General features: G+C 44.5%; 1 protein-coding gene across 3 annotated transcripts in view; it reads left to right on the top strand.

Annotated features, from left to right (window-relative positions):
* The window catches only part of LOC310824121 (unconventional myosin-XVIIIa-like), a 68,709-nt gene that overhangs the window by 41,141 nt on the left and 13,947 nt on the right, over positions 1–13,621 (top strand). For all 3 annotated transcript variants that reach the window (XM_083696970.1, XM_083696969.1, XM_083696971.1), the window contains 12 exons: positions 3,355–3,498; positions 3,937–4,026; positions 4,560–4,679; positions 6,281–6,401; positions 7,812–7,939; positions 8,375–8,529; positions 9,791–9,914; positions 10,129–10,329; positions 10,451–10,561; positions 11,599–11,703; positions 11,892–12,038; positions 12,496–12,609. In XM_083696970.1, the coding sequence (XP_083553096.1) occupies positions 3,355–3,498; positions 3,937–4,026; positions 4,560–4,679; positions 6,281–6,401; positions 7,812–7,939; positions 8,375–8,529; positions 9,791–9,914; positions 10,129–10,329; positions 10,451–10,561; positions 11,599–11,703; positions 11,892–12,038; positions 12,496–12,609 (1,560 nt within the window). The remainder of the gene's footprint in view (positions 1–3,354; positions 3,499–3,936; positions 4,027–4,559; positions 4,680–6,280; positions 6,402–7,811; positions 7,940–8,374; positions 8,530–9,790; positions 9,915–10,128; positions 10,330–10,450; positions 10,562–11,598; positions 11,704–11,891; positions 12,039–12,495; positions 12,610–13,621) is intronic.

The raw sequence follows: 13,621 nt of genomic DNA, 5'->3' as shown, positions 1-13,621 counted from the left end.
CTTCCTCTCCCTCCATTTATCTTTCTCTGGGAGATGGGGGCCATCTCTCTGGCCCCGATACCATCTCCTCAGCTGATGTATGGACCTGAGCTCATTCCCTGTGTGGGATTACCCTCTAAATGAACATAGTGCCTTCATCTGGGCATGGGCAGTCATGAGCCCCATGGTACTGCATGGACACCACTACCCTCTCTCCCTTTAGTCTCGCTCTCACACACAAACACATGCACACACGCACACACACACACACACATACATAAACAGACACACACACACACACAGACACACACACAATTTCAGTAATGACTCTTTACACACGTATAGCTTTGAGCTTTTTGAGCAACGCACATACAAGGTGCATACAATCGTACTCCCAAGGTGTTGTGGGGGATTTTTTTTATAACTCGTTGTGCTTCATTTTTTGTTATCAGCTTTTCCATTATCTAGTTTGGATTCTCTTTCTGCCGCCATGACAACATAAGCAGCCTTTGAGTAATGTGCATTGGTGGAAAATGGGAACCCAAGAAAGGCCAAGGTTTTTCTCTTATTAAGTTCAGAGGTCACCGTTCACAGAATGAGGCAAGCTGATGGAGCAGAGTGCTTTTTAATCCGTTAGAAAGGGCAGAGAATCATCACTGAGGGACTATGTGAGATCCCTAGGCTAAGGCTCTGCACCATTACCAAATCCATTAAGACGAGGGTGAACTTTTTCTGAATGCCCTCTCTTGTATCCCCCCCCCAACACACACCCCAGTAAATGTATCTATAATGGAAAGATAAGATTCAATTTATTTTTTCTTGTAAATCTTTGCCTCTGAACTAAAGTTCAGGTCTGTGAGGTAAGATGTAGTACTCAATTATGGATGAGAGCTACCGGTTCCAGAGATTTGATCAGATTAGGAGTGGATGATGTTTTATATATTTATGTAAACATCTTATTTATGTTTGAGTTGAAAAATTGAAGTCTAAAGAGTTATTGTTAGAGTAATACTATAATGAAAAGATAATATAATTGCATGGAAGAGGTCCTATATCAGGTTTCGACTTGATTCAATGTTCTTAAAAAAAAATGAAGATAAGAGTTTATCTCTAACAAAGTAGAAAGTAGTAGATAAAGATAAACAATCATATCTTTGGAGTCTCTGGTTCATTCAGAGTGGCTGTGATGAGAATGCAGAGCATGTGTATTTCTGTGCCTGATCACCTGAAAGGCAAATATGGAGAAGATTGAGAAAGTAGTTATTCCAAATGCATTCGCCCTAGACCAGAGTAATTGGACAAATGCAATGAAGTGGTATATGAATGTGTGAGCTGAGTTCTCTCGTCCCCCCTTTCCATGTGGAGGATTAACTGAGTGTGTCTCTATCCAGAGGCCTGTCTTATCATAATGATGGTATAATGAAACCCACTTGGGCTCTCACCCCCGTCATGAAATTTGATTAGTCTCTCATTCCACCGTCACTGCACAATATGAAGTATGAAGAATTCAGTCTTAACAGGTGGTGCCAGTATTTTGAGAATGAGCGCAATTCCTCAAGTCCTCTATGGCACAGTGGGTAGAGCATGACACTAACAACACTTAGGTTGGGGGCTCGATTCCCGCTGGGACCATAAATACTGAAAAGTGTATGCACTCACTGCAATGTAAGTCCCTTTGGACAAAAGCGGCAGCTAATTGGCATATATTAAGTCATACACATCTGAACAAATACTGTTGTAGTTCAAATAGAAATGTCAGCCTGCTAAATACTCCCAAGGTGTTGTCCAAGGCTGACTCCATCACAATATCTCCCAATTGGAGAAGCAACAACTTCCCTCTGAGAGTGTCCGTCTTGACTCTCATTCTCAGTAGAGGAGGCATATGGAAGACATCCTGTTTTCTTTTGAGACACACACACAGCCTTGTATTGTGTTGTTATCTTTTCTGGAGTACGCCCAGGGGACCCACCGGGAATTGAACAGAGCAGCCTTGGGTTGTTTAATTAAGCACTTGCTTTAAGTCAGAGAGCTGGGTGCTGAGTGGAAGCAGGTGGTGTGGGCGGTTGCTACTCCTGCACAGTCAAGTAGCTAGCTCTCAGTCTACGCACGCATGCACGCACGCACCCACCCACGCACACACACACACACACACACACACAGGAACTGACATTCACTTTCTGGCCTCTCCCCCAAGTCTATCTATGAGGGTGGCGCAGATAATGGGTATGGATATCTTTATGGATATCTTTATGTTTTTAAATGTTTTATTATGTCTTTCCAAACAAGTATAAATGGTACAATTTCTCAACACGCATTCCAATTTCTTTCTTTTTTCAAATACACATGAATTATTAATTAAACAAATCTACAGTCTAATGGGAGGGATATCTTAGTTCTGTCTGAATCTTGGCCCACAACCCATATTCTCTTTGCAGACTGCCTAACAGCAGACAGACCCTCTCAAAATAATATGAATAACCCCTTTGTTTATTCCCATCCTGAACATGGCCTAATCTTGTATTTGTCTTCTTCATTATGGGGCTAAACATCACAAATGACTCCTGTTGAATAAGCCTGTCTGAGATTTTCTGCATTTTGCAGTGTGTTAAAGCTTTCATGGTGTGACAAATCCTAATTGGCCATAGAGGGGGTTGCCTCCGGGGCGGAATCTACTTGATGCTGTAGAGAATAATGTTGCTCTAATTGGGTTCCCCGTAATCTGCTGCTACAGTACGGGAGATGCTTCATGCACTAGCAGCATGCAAATCGTGTAACACTTGGAATCTGCTGCCAACATATATTGATGTTTGATTTAATTAATCAAAAGCCTTGGAACATGCTCTCTACCAGTTCTCCAGAGATGACGGACAACTCCAAGGCCCTGGCTAGTTAGTCCATGCAACACATACATTTAAAATAGTTGCTCTCTAAATATTGTAGACACAGAACAGAACAGAGATCGATCGTGTTGGAGTCCCCCCCCCCCCCCCCCCCCCCTCCCCATACTCATTCCACACATTGATCCCTTTACACCCGTCATGGATTTCTTTTATTTTGTTTATTCGAGTGATGAGAAAAGTTTATTCATAAAACACTCCTGCCTCTGGTCAGAGCTAAGTGTGTTTTCTCTGGGCCCACAGTACAGAATTTCTCGAGTCTATTTCTGTAATGGAGCCTCCTCTGCATTGCATCGCATTGTGTGCTTCTGCTCTCTCTGCTCTCTCCTCTGCATACAGACTCTGTCAGCCTTCAGCTTTCATACAGTACAATATTTGTCCACCCACTCTCTGTGTGCTGTGTATGTGTGTGTATGTATGTATGTATGTATGTGTGTGTGTGTGTGTGTGTGTGTGTGTGTGTGTGTGTGATGAACAGATACAAGACCTGGCCATCCGCTGCATCCAGAAGAACATTCAGAAGAACCGTGGGGTGAAGGACTGGCCGTGGTGGAAGGTCTTCACCACCGTACGACCCCTCATCGAGGTGCAGCTCACCGAGGAGCAGATCAGGGGCAAAGACGTAAGTATCTGTGTGTGTGTGTGTGTGTTGGGTCTGTCTGTCTGCCTGTCTCTCTGTCTATATGTCACTCTGTCTATATGTCTGTCTGTCTGTCTGTTTGTCTGTCTGTCTGTCTGTCGGTAAGTTAGACTGTTAAACCATCTTAGCTCCCAACCCAGACTGCTTCAGCAACAGTCTCTGATTCACAGATCCACAGATCCACAGATTTGTTATCAACAACTGCATGTATCTCTTTTAGAAAGCTCATCCCTCGACTTCACAGTCCATTGGTCGGTGGTTTGTGCCAAGGGGATGGAGCAGGCGGAAGTATATCATCATTTGCATGATGTACAGTATCTCAATGGCTACAGATATAGCAAATGGCCACAGCCTCTTCCTCGTTCTGCGGTCCAATGCGTTCCTCTCTCACATTTGTTCCTGTTCCGTGTCGTCTCCCAGGAGGAGATCCAGCAGTTGAAAGGGAAGTTTGAGAAGGTGGAGAAAGAGAGGAACGAACTGAGGTTGAACAGTGATCGACTGGAGAGCAGGGTGAGTCTCCTGGGCCCCATTACGGTACAGTGTGTTGTGCATCGCAGTTCTTGGAGACTTGGCACTGTGGTCCTGTTATGTGGCTCATTGGATAGAGCACAGCACTAGCAAAGCTAATGTTGGGGGGGGGGTTTGATTCCTGCTGGGATCATATGCACAGAAAATGTAGGCACTCACTGTACTGTTATGTATGCACTCACTGTACTATTATATATTATATATTATATTAGGATAGTGCAAACTTAGTCATGCCCTTTTCATTAATCTGAAGTCTGCAGAAACAGTGAAGGACTATTTGATTACTATATCACACTTTACACTGGCCAGCTAAGGGACAGGTTATCATGTCCAACAGTCTGCCTTTGTTCGTTATTTGCACCCATCTGTGATAAGAAAAGCAGGGCTATCATGTCACTTACTGTAGGTAGCCAGATGAAGGTGTGCGTATGTGGCGCACCGTCACTAAAGATAGGCCTGTCCATGAGACACACACATTGACCAGGTTGTGTGTGCGTGTGTGCGTGTGTCTCCAGATTACAGAGCTGTCCGTGGAGCTTGCTGATGAGAGGAACACTGGAGAGTCAGCCTCCCAGCTGCTGGAGACAGAGACATCAGAAAGATTACGTCTGGAGAAGGACATGAAGGACCTACAGGTACGAATACTGCGCAAAAGAAAGAAAAAGAAAGCAGATTAAAAACAAAAACAACTATAACATAATTAATCAATACAATAAAAGCAGCATCACTCAATCTAGTTGCATAGATGGTTGATCAATACAATAAAGTCAGCAGAGATAGCAGCATAGATAAAATGCTCATTGAAAGCTAAATTGAAGAGTGAGGTTTTTAACTGGCGCTTAAAAATGTTTACTGAGCTTGCTTCCCTGATTTCTTGAGGTACTGTATTCCACAGTTTAGGGGCACAGTTAATAAATGCTGCATCACCAACTTTCTTTTGGGTTTTGATAATAACCTTCAATAAGCCAGCAGCAGAGGATCTGAGTCCTCTTGAGGGTGTATAGATTGCCAGCGAAACAGTAAGGTGTTGTTTGAAGTCAATTCTAAACGATACAGGGAGCCAGTGTTGTTTGAAGTCAATTCTAAACGATACAGGGAGCCAGTGCAGAGCAGTGCAGAGCAGTTAAGACTGGAGTGATGCTCTCTCCTCTTAGTTTTTGTCAGTAGCCTAGCAGCAGAGTTTTGAATTAGTTAGAGCCTGTCTATAGACTTCTTGGGGAGGCCAGTAAAAAGTGCATTACAGTAGTCAAGTCTACTTGAAATAAAAGCATGAATCAGTTTTGCAGCATCCCGCTGAGTTAAAAAAACGGCGCACCTTGGCAATGTTTCTCGGATGAAAAAAGGCTGTCTTGGTCACCTTCTTAATGTTGGAATTAAAACTCACATCAGAGTCTAAGATAACACCAAGACTTGTAACCTCTGACTTAATCAAGGGAGTTAGATTCCCAAGGCTGTTTAAAAGCATAGCCTGTTTGTCTTTGGGGCCAAGTAAGAGGATTTCAGTTTTGTCATTTAGCTTTAAAAAGTTGTTCATCGATTTATTGACAGCTGATAGACAGACAGTTAGTGAGGAGGCAAATAGCATTAGTATCATTTGGTACAACAGAGATGTATAATTGAGTATCGTCCGCATAGCTATGGAAGTTTACATTGTGTGCTCTGATAATGTTGCCAAGTGGTAGCATATACAGTGAGAATAGTAAGGGACCAAGGCCACTTCCTTGTGCAACACCAAGACGTATATCATACTCATCCGATATGTGATCTCCAAGACTGACATAGAATTTTCTCCCTGTAATATATGTACGGAACCAGCTTAGGATGCAATCAGAGAGACCAACCCAGTTTTGAAGACGATTGATGAGGATCTTGTGATCAATCGTGTCGAATGCTACACTTAAATCCAAGAGAACAAGAATGGAGACTTTATTAGCATCAGTGTTTAGTCTGACATCACTGACAATTTTAGTGAGAGCAGTCTCTGTGCTATGATTAGACCTGAAACCTTTTCCAGAATCTTGTTTTCGTGTAGAAAGGAGTTAATTTGATTTATAAACCACCTTTTCGAGTATCTTGCTAATAAAAGGGAGATTGGATATTGGTCTATAATTAAGCTGGAATCTAGAGGTGGGGGTGAACTGTGGGTGATGTTGACTGGTTGATGTCAGAACTAATGTCCCTGTGTGTGTGTGTGTGTGTGTGTGTGTGTGTGTGTGTGTGTGTGTCTCTAACCCAGGCTAAGTTTGATGCTATGAAGAAGCAGATGGAGTCGATGGAGATGGAGGTGATGGAGGCTCGACTCATCAGAGCGGCAGAGCTGAACGGTGAAATGGACGATGACGATGATGATTACGCAGGTGAGTTCTGGTGCCATGATTCCTGTTATCCAGACCGGCTCACAGTATTCATGAGGTAGGCATTGTGACCAAGTCAATGGAAGGTATTGGATGACTGATATAAGAGGATATCTTACTGCAATATTGCATTGTAGTGAGTGGATCACAGATTGCATTATGAGCAGCTGTGTGTCTCATAGGCATACATACGTATACTGTACAGTACAGGTCAATGGAGGCTGGTGGAGGTAGAAATCAGAGGACGAGCTCATGGTAATGCATGGAATAGAATGAGGAATGGTGTACGATACCATTCCTAATTCCATTCCATGCATTACACTGATCCCGTCCTCTCATTTCTACCGCCACCAGCCTCCCCTGATATAGGCACACCTTAGGAACTAACTCCTACTTCAACAGTTCTATTGGGAAATTGTAGGAGAATTGGGTCATAATTTGCATAATTACATAAATTCATAAAGTCCCTATCTAAAGTGGATATACAGGTATGGTATTAAGAAATACAAGAGTTAGTCTGTCCCGCTCACTCTCTCCCTGATCTTTTCCTGCTGGGAAGGAAATCGCACACTGGGGAGTGTATTGTCCTTGAGCCAGGCTGTGCCCGGTACCTCCTCAGGAATAAAAGCCACAGAGTGGATGTTTCTGATAAATGAGAAAAATAATCTGCAGGATCAAAGCCAGTGGCCCCTGAAAGCTGTCATTACTCTATATATATGCAAATAGGGGGAGCAGTAATGGAAGGCGCCAGTGTTCTTTGTCTGAAGGGGAAACGGACAGCCTCTCGGATGAGGCTGAGAAATGAAGCCTGAGAAATGAACCTGGACTCGCTTCTCTGCTGCTTTTAGTTCAGATAGGCTTTGACAGCTCCAGCCCAGGGGCCAGTTAAGATCTGCATGTCATGTTAGGTTGATGGGTTTTTGCCTTCTTTTTTTTTGCTCCATTGCGCCCAAAATTATACTCTTTGGATGAGTTTCAGTCACGTCGAGTAGATTTGAGTTTATACAGTTGATGACCATATGACAAAATAAACCTAGAGGGATATTATTCATCCTTTTGTTGAGTTTCTTCTGTCAAATTTTGATGTTAAAAAAAGTTTCAACTGGATAGAAGAAAAGGTTTCAGTATCTGGTATGTGGCAACTCTTGTACGTGAGCCACACACACACACACACACACACACACACACACACACACACACACACACACACACACACACACACACACACACACACATCAGCCCTTCTACAGTTATATCCGCCTGATCCGCAGCCTCCACTGCCTCAGTCACAATGAGCCTCTTGCTCTCGTTCAATCAGGCTGTCCGGCATTAATGGCTCTGTCATCCCAAATGTCACGTGTTCTCCCTCTGTCACCCCCCCTGACCCTCTGTACCGCTGCATCTACCCCACAGGAGGAGAGTGGCGGCTGAAGTACGACAGAGCCATCCGCGAGACGGAGTTCACCAAAAAGAGACTCCTGCAGGAGTTTGAAGACAAGCTGGAGACGGAGCAGCAGAGCAAGAGACATCTGGAGAGAAAGGTAGGGACCTTTTACCCCTGGCTTACTGTGCCCTTTACCCCTTACAAGGGCCCTTTACCCCTGGCATGTCCTGTTGTCAGCAGCCCACACACACACACACACACACACTCTGCCACACTAGTCTCCTCCCCAGCCTCCTCTTCTCATATTCCTGGCAGGCAGTTGCTTTCATATCCTATAGATTATAGAGAACAATGATGTATGGTCCAGAGGCAATAGACAAGGACAAATTAACCCGCATATGCACACATCTATCATAAAACTCATTTTGCACCTCAGAAATTTTTCCTCATTTTGTTTAAACACAAATGACAAAAGGCATATTACGGCTATGGTATCTCATTAGATTGTGGGCGTGTGTGCGGGTGCGTGTGTGTGTGTGGTGCGTGTGTGTGTGTGCGGTGTGTGTGCGTGTATGTGTGTGTGTGTGTGTAGCTGACTGACTTGCAGGCGGATAATGATGAGGTGCAGCGCTCGGTGCAGCAGCTGAAGAAGAAGTGCCAGAGAATGACGGCAGAGCTGCAGGACACCAAACTGCACCTGGAGGGCCAGCAGAGCCGCAATCACGACCTGGAGAAGAAACAGAGGAAGTGAGTCTACTGGAGACTACACTCGCACGTGCACACACACACACACACACGCACAGACACTATCTCATGCACTCACACACGCACACACTCTCATGCACTCACTCACACACACACACACAAACACACTCTCATGCACTCACACAGACACACGCATGCACACACACACACACACACACCCACACCCACCCTCACACAATCTCATGCACTCACACATGCACACACACACTCTCATGCCCTCACACACACACACACACACACACTCTCATGCCCTCACACGCACACACACACACACACACACACATGCACAGATGCCTTGATATGCCATATGTTTATTCCAGCTTATCATCTTATGAGAAACCTACATTATAACATAATGTAGACAGTAGACTCCTATCAGAGTGAGCAGGGCTGAATGTCCTCACATAAACACACACTGACCTGCCCTGGAGAAGAATAAAAAGTTTCTTCATTTGAATAGAGAACGAGACGGGCTGTAATCTGCGGAATTGCATTATGGCTGAGGAAATGACTCACACTTTTTAGCACTTGAGAAGAGATTGCTGTGGCAGAATGTGATCTGTCCCCTGAGGCTAATTGAAGATGCTCTGTGGGAGTAATCATTTTCAGCTGTGCAAAGCTGAAGATGGCTCCTCTTAGGAAAGAAAAAGGGAATTATGGGGGACTTGATAGTTCAGAACACTTCACTATTCAGATGAACAGTCCTAAGTGTATGTGCCCTAGACAATTGAATAGAATATTATGCTCATGATTACAATGCAATTCAAAATTAAAAGCACACTGTTAACATAACGTAAAGGCAAGTGCCGGTACTGAGGTTAAAACAGAAACTACTGTATTTAGAGTCCTTTGTATGGAATGAGGGGAGTCTGATGACTCCTCTTATGCTGTCGACTAAACGACTGAACTTTTCGAAAGGGGATGTACTTTTAATGTTTCATCTCGATCTACACCGGTGTTGCTGTAGGGTTCACACCATTCCAAATATCAGAAAATGTCATCTGTAATATTTATGATTCATTGGGTTTCCGATGTAAGAGCTATTCTCTTAGGGTAGAATCCTAACTTGAGATCCGTGCGCAGAACTTGAATCAGAAATCTATGCGAATGTCGGAGTTAAAGTATGCAGATCTCGAGTGAGGATTCCACCCTGAGAGAGAGGCACGGTGGGCTGTCTGATAGAGAGGCCCCCAGGCTGTGGTGTTGGGCCCGTCAGTGAGGGGAGTGCTGGTTGCTGTTGCAGGTTTGACTTGGAGCAGACTCAGGCCCAGGACGAGGTGCAGAGGGAGAGAAACCAGAGGGAGAAGCTGAGCCGAGAGAGGGACATGATGACCGGGGAGGTGTTCAGTCTTCGCCAGCAGCTGGAGGTACAGTACACACACTACACCAACATGTGCACACACACACACACACACACACACACACACACCACACCAACATGTACACACACACACACACACCACACCAACATGTGCGCACACACACAGATGATGGATCATTATGTTCCATCTCTGTATGACTGGGCTGGGCTGTCTCTCTCTCTCTCTCTCTCTCTCTCTCTCTGCTGCCCCCTGCCTGCAGGACAAGGACTCGGATCTGTGTGTGGTCAACCAGAAGGTGGAGCAGCTGGAGGCGGAGCTGAAGGACCTCTCCTCCCAGGAGTCCAAGGACGAGGCCTCGTTGGCTAAGGTCAAGAAATCGATTCGTGACCTGGAAGCCAAGGTCAAAGACCAGGAGGAGGAGCTGGACGAACAGGCTGGAAGCATCCAAATGCTGGAGCAGGTAAAGGAGGAGGAGAAGATACCAATGAGATGGTGTATAAGGAGCACTTAGAGGAACAAAGTGTGTGTCTTACTGTGTGTGTGTACGTGTGTGTGCGTGTGTGTGTGTGTGTGTTCTTTAGGCCAAGCTGAGGCTTGAGATGGAGATGGAGAGACTGCGGCAAACCCACTCCAAAGACATTGAGAGCAAGGATGAGGAGGTGGAGGAGATCCGGCAGTCGTGCAGTAAGAAGGTACAGTAGGACCGCTCACAGTCCCACTGCTGTTAGAAATGCAACATTCATAAGCTACTTGGGATTTTAGCAGTGTTTGGGAGTAGTTCCACAGTTCAACTATCAGTTTAACTGCATTTTGCAGTAGCTTGGTGGTAGTTAAATGAAATTCAAATCCTCATAGTTTTTCCTGCAGTTAATTACCTTTTTGCCATAGCAGTTTGGTAAGCTACTGCCACTACTGTCACTTTTCCAAAAGAAAACTAAAAACTGTGGAATTTAACTATTATTCCAGCCCTTGAACTTCAATTTCCTCTTGAACTATTTCTTCTCTTACTGCCTCCGGTCTCCCAACTTTGCTCCACCCTTTTCTCGACCAGAGAAAAGATTTCTGATTTCATTCAGAGGCTTTCCGTCACATGGACTGGTCATTTTTCAGTAACTGACTGTCCTGTGTTGGATAATGTAGTTTAAAAGTAGCTTTAGTGTGACAAACTATATTTCTCTCAAGGGTAGCTTTAGTGTAGTTCAATTTCTTGAATCAATTAATAATTGGTAATCTTGTTAAATAAATTTTCAGAGTAGCTTCTGCAACACTGGATTTTATTTCATATGCATAACTTCCCTCTCTTCAGCTAACAACACGTCAGCCCTGGTCAAACACACACCCGACAGCTCCGACAGATGCTCCTCCAAACACACACATTTGCGCATTCAATCATGTATCAAATTACACCGCACTCACAATTCCTGTCTTGCCTGCCTCGTTAATTTCAGATGGTGACAAGTCATGGCAACTAGAGCTGTTTTTTTATTTATAGATATGTTGTTTTGTAATGCTTACTTTTTAGTACTAACTGTTTGTACGCATTCTGCAAGTAGCTTTTTATAATTCCACACACCGGCATATACAGTCAACTCTCTAGTGGTGGCCCTTTGTGGCGTCTTCCACCCAATGAGAGCAGCCATGTGCGTGATAGATGGAGGAGGGTGTGACTTCTCTGTGGTGATGGTCGTCTGTCAGCCTGGCCTGACTGTGTCTTCTGTCTGTCCTGCAGATGAAGCAGATGGAGGTGCAGCTGGAGGAGGAATATGATGACAAGCAGAAAGTCCTTCGTGAGAGGAGAGAGCTGGAATCTAAGCTGCTCAGTGCCCAGGACCAGGTACTCCATCACACTGGCACTGACCACTCTCTGTGTGTGTGCGTACGTGTGCACGTGCGCATGCGTGCACGTGTGTGCGCACGTGTGTGCAATGACGATGTGCCTAATTATGGATCCTACATGGTTCTGTGACATTTAAGAATGCTGGGAGACAGTGGCTCTGTAGTGATGGCCATGTTGTTCTCTAGGTGAGCCACAGGGACGTGGAGACCGAGAAGAAGCTGAAGAAGGACCTGAAACGTACCAAGGTTCTGTTGGGTGACGCCCAACTCATGCTAGACCACGTGAAGAACAATGCCCCCAGCAAGAGGGAGATCGCCCAGCTCAAAAACCAGGTATAGCACCCTACCTACAGGCCCATTGTGTCACTGTCAGGACCAAGCTAGTCAGTGATGCCTGAAGTCAGTGTCATCCTGTCTGCTTTACTATACCAAAAGATCTGCTCCAACATGCACTTACAATATAATATCATGGACTGGGTGTTATGTCCTGCTGGGCCCAGTATTTAATCAGAATTAATCTAGACTTTTTGCTATGCAGGATCAGTTCTATCTGGCAGATTTTGAGTAGTATACGGGAAATCAGACAGTCAGACGATCCGATCTTGGATAACGAAAAAGAATCCGGATCATTCCGATGCATATTAAAAGTTCTGTAATACTGGGCCCTGGATTTTACCTGGACCTTCTGGCTTTATCCTTGACCTTAGCCTACTAATCCTTTTCTGCCCTTCTGTCCTTCTCCTCCGTCCTATCTTCTTCTCCTCCGTCTCCTCCCTCTATCCCCTCACAGCTGGAGGAGTCAGAGTTCACGTGTGCGGCGGCGGTGAAGTCTCGCAAGGGCATGGAGATCGAGATGGAGGACCTGCACATCCAGATGGAGGACGTGGTCAAAGTCAAGATGTCTGTGAGTGACAGAATCCTGCTTTACTGGCCTACTGGTCCTATCTCCTGCCACTATAGCTGCCTAATGCAAACTGTACACACAGTGCCTTCAGATCACTGGTCTTTCAGGTTAAACAACAAACGTTGTTTAGTTAGCGTTAGCATCTTGATTAGCTTCTGTGTCGATAGTTTCAACAAACATGAAATTCACGCAAGACCTTCTCAATCATCAGTTTGGTCTTTTAGAGAGCCCTCGCTTAAGTATTTTCTATTCGCTATTTTCTGTTAAACGATTGAAAATACAGCATATAGTGGGGACAACAAACCTGAATAAATCAATCAAGACACTGTCTGCTGTAGTTCTTTATATACATAAGACAAAGATGCCAGATGAAGATAGAGACGCAATTATTCCATATGGCTTGTCAAGGAGGGACATTCCTCTCTGATTTCTAGAACATTATTTATAGCACTGACAGAGACAAGGAAATGCTATTGCAGAGAATATTTCTGTTGTTGTTTTTATCATTTATTTACTACGTGTTTGCCTTAGTGTCGTGTCAGGCTACATTTTGCTTCTTGAGGTTTTGAGACTATAGACCAGCCGTCTCTCCCTCCTGCAGCGCTGTGTGTCAGCTAACCAGGCGCTCATTGTGTAGAAGCATGCAGGGGAGGCGCAGGCCCTTCTAACATGTAATCTCTGCCAGACTCTGTAACACCAAATTACTGTGTGTAATTACAGCGTTTTTACTCTGCATTTGAAGACATAACAAAACCAACCAACCAACCACAGTATTATTAAATCTGCAGTAGTGCCTGTCACTGTCTTTTACCCTCACACTTCAGAGACTGTTTTAACAGTGTGTGCAAAACCCACTTCAATTGTATACACACGCACGCACACACACTCAGCCATCGCAAAATATTAAAATGATAAATTATTCCGTACATATCTTGTTTTTCCGTTATGTGCTAATGGATTAATTAGCTTTGTTTAGATTTTCGTTCCCTCATTAATCATCCCTCACGGCTGT

The sequence above is a fragment of the Argentina silus genome, assembly GCF_951799395.1.
Source record: "Argentina silus genome assembly, chromosome: 2".
NCBI lineage: Eukaryota > Metazoa > Chordata > Actinopteri > Argentiniformes > Argentinidae > Argentina > Argentina silus.
This window is presented reverse-complemented; position numbering and strand designations above follow the sequence as displayed.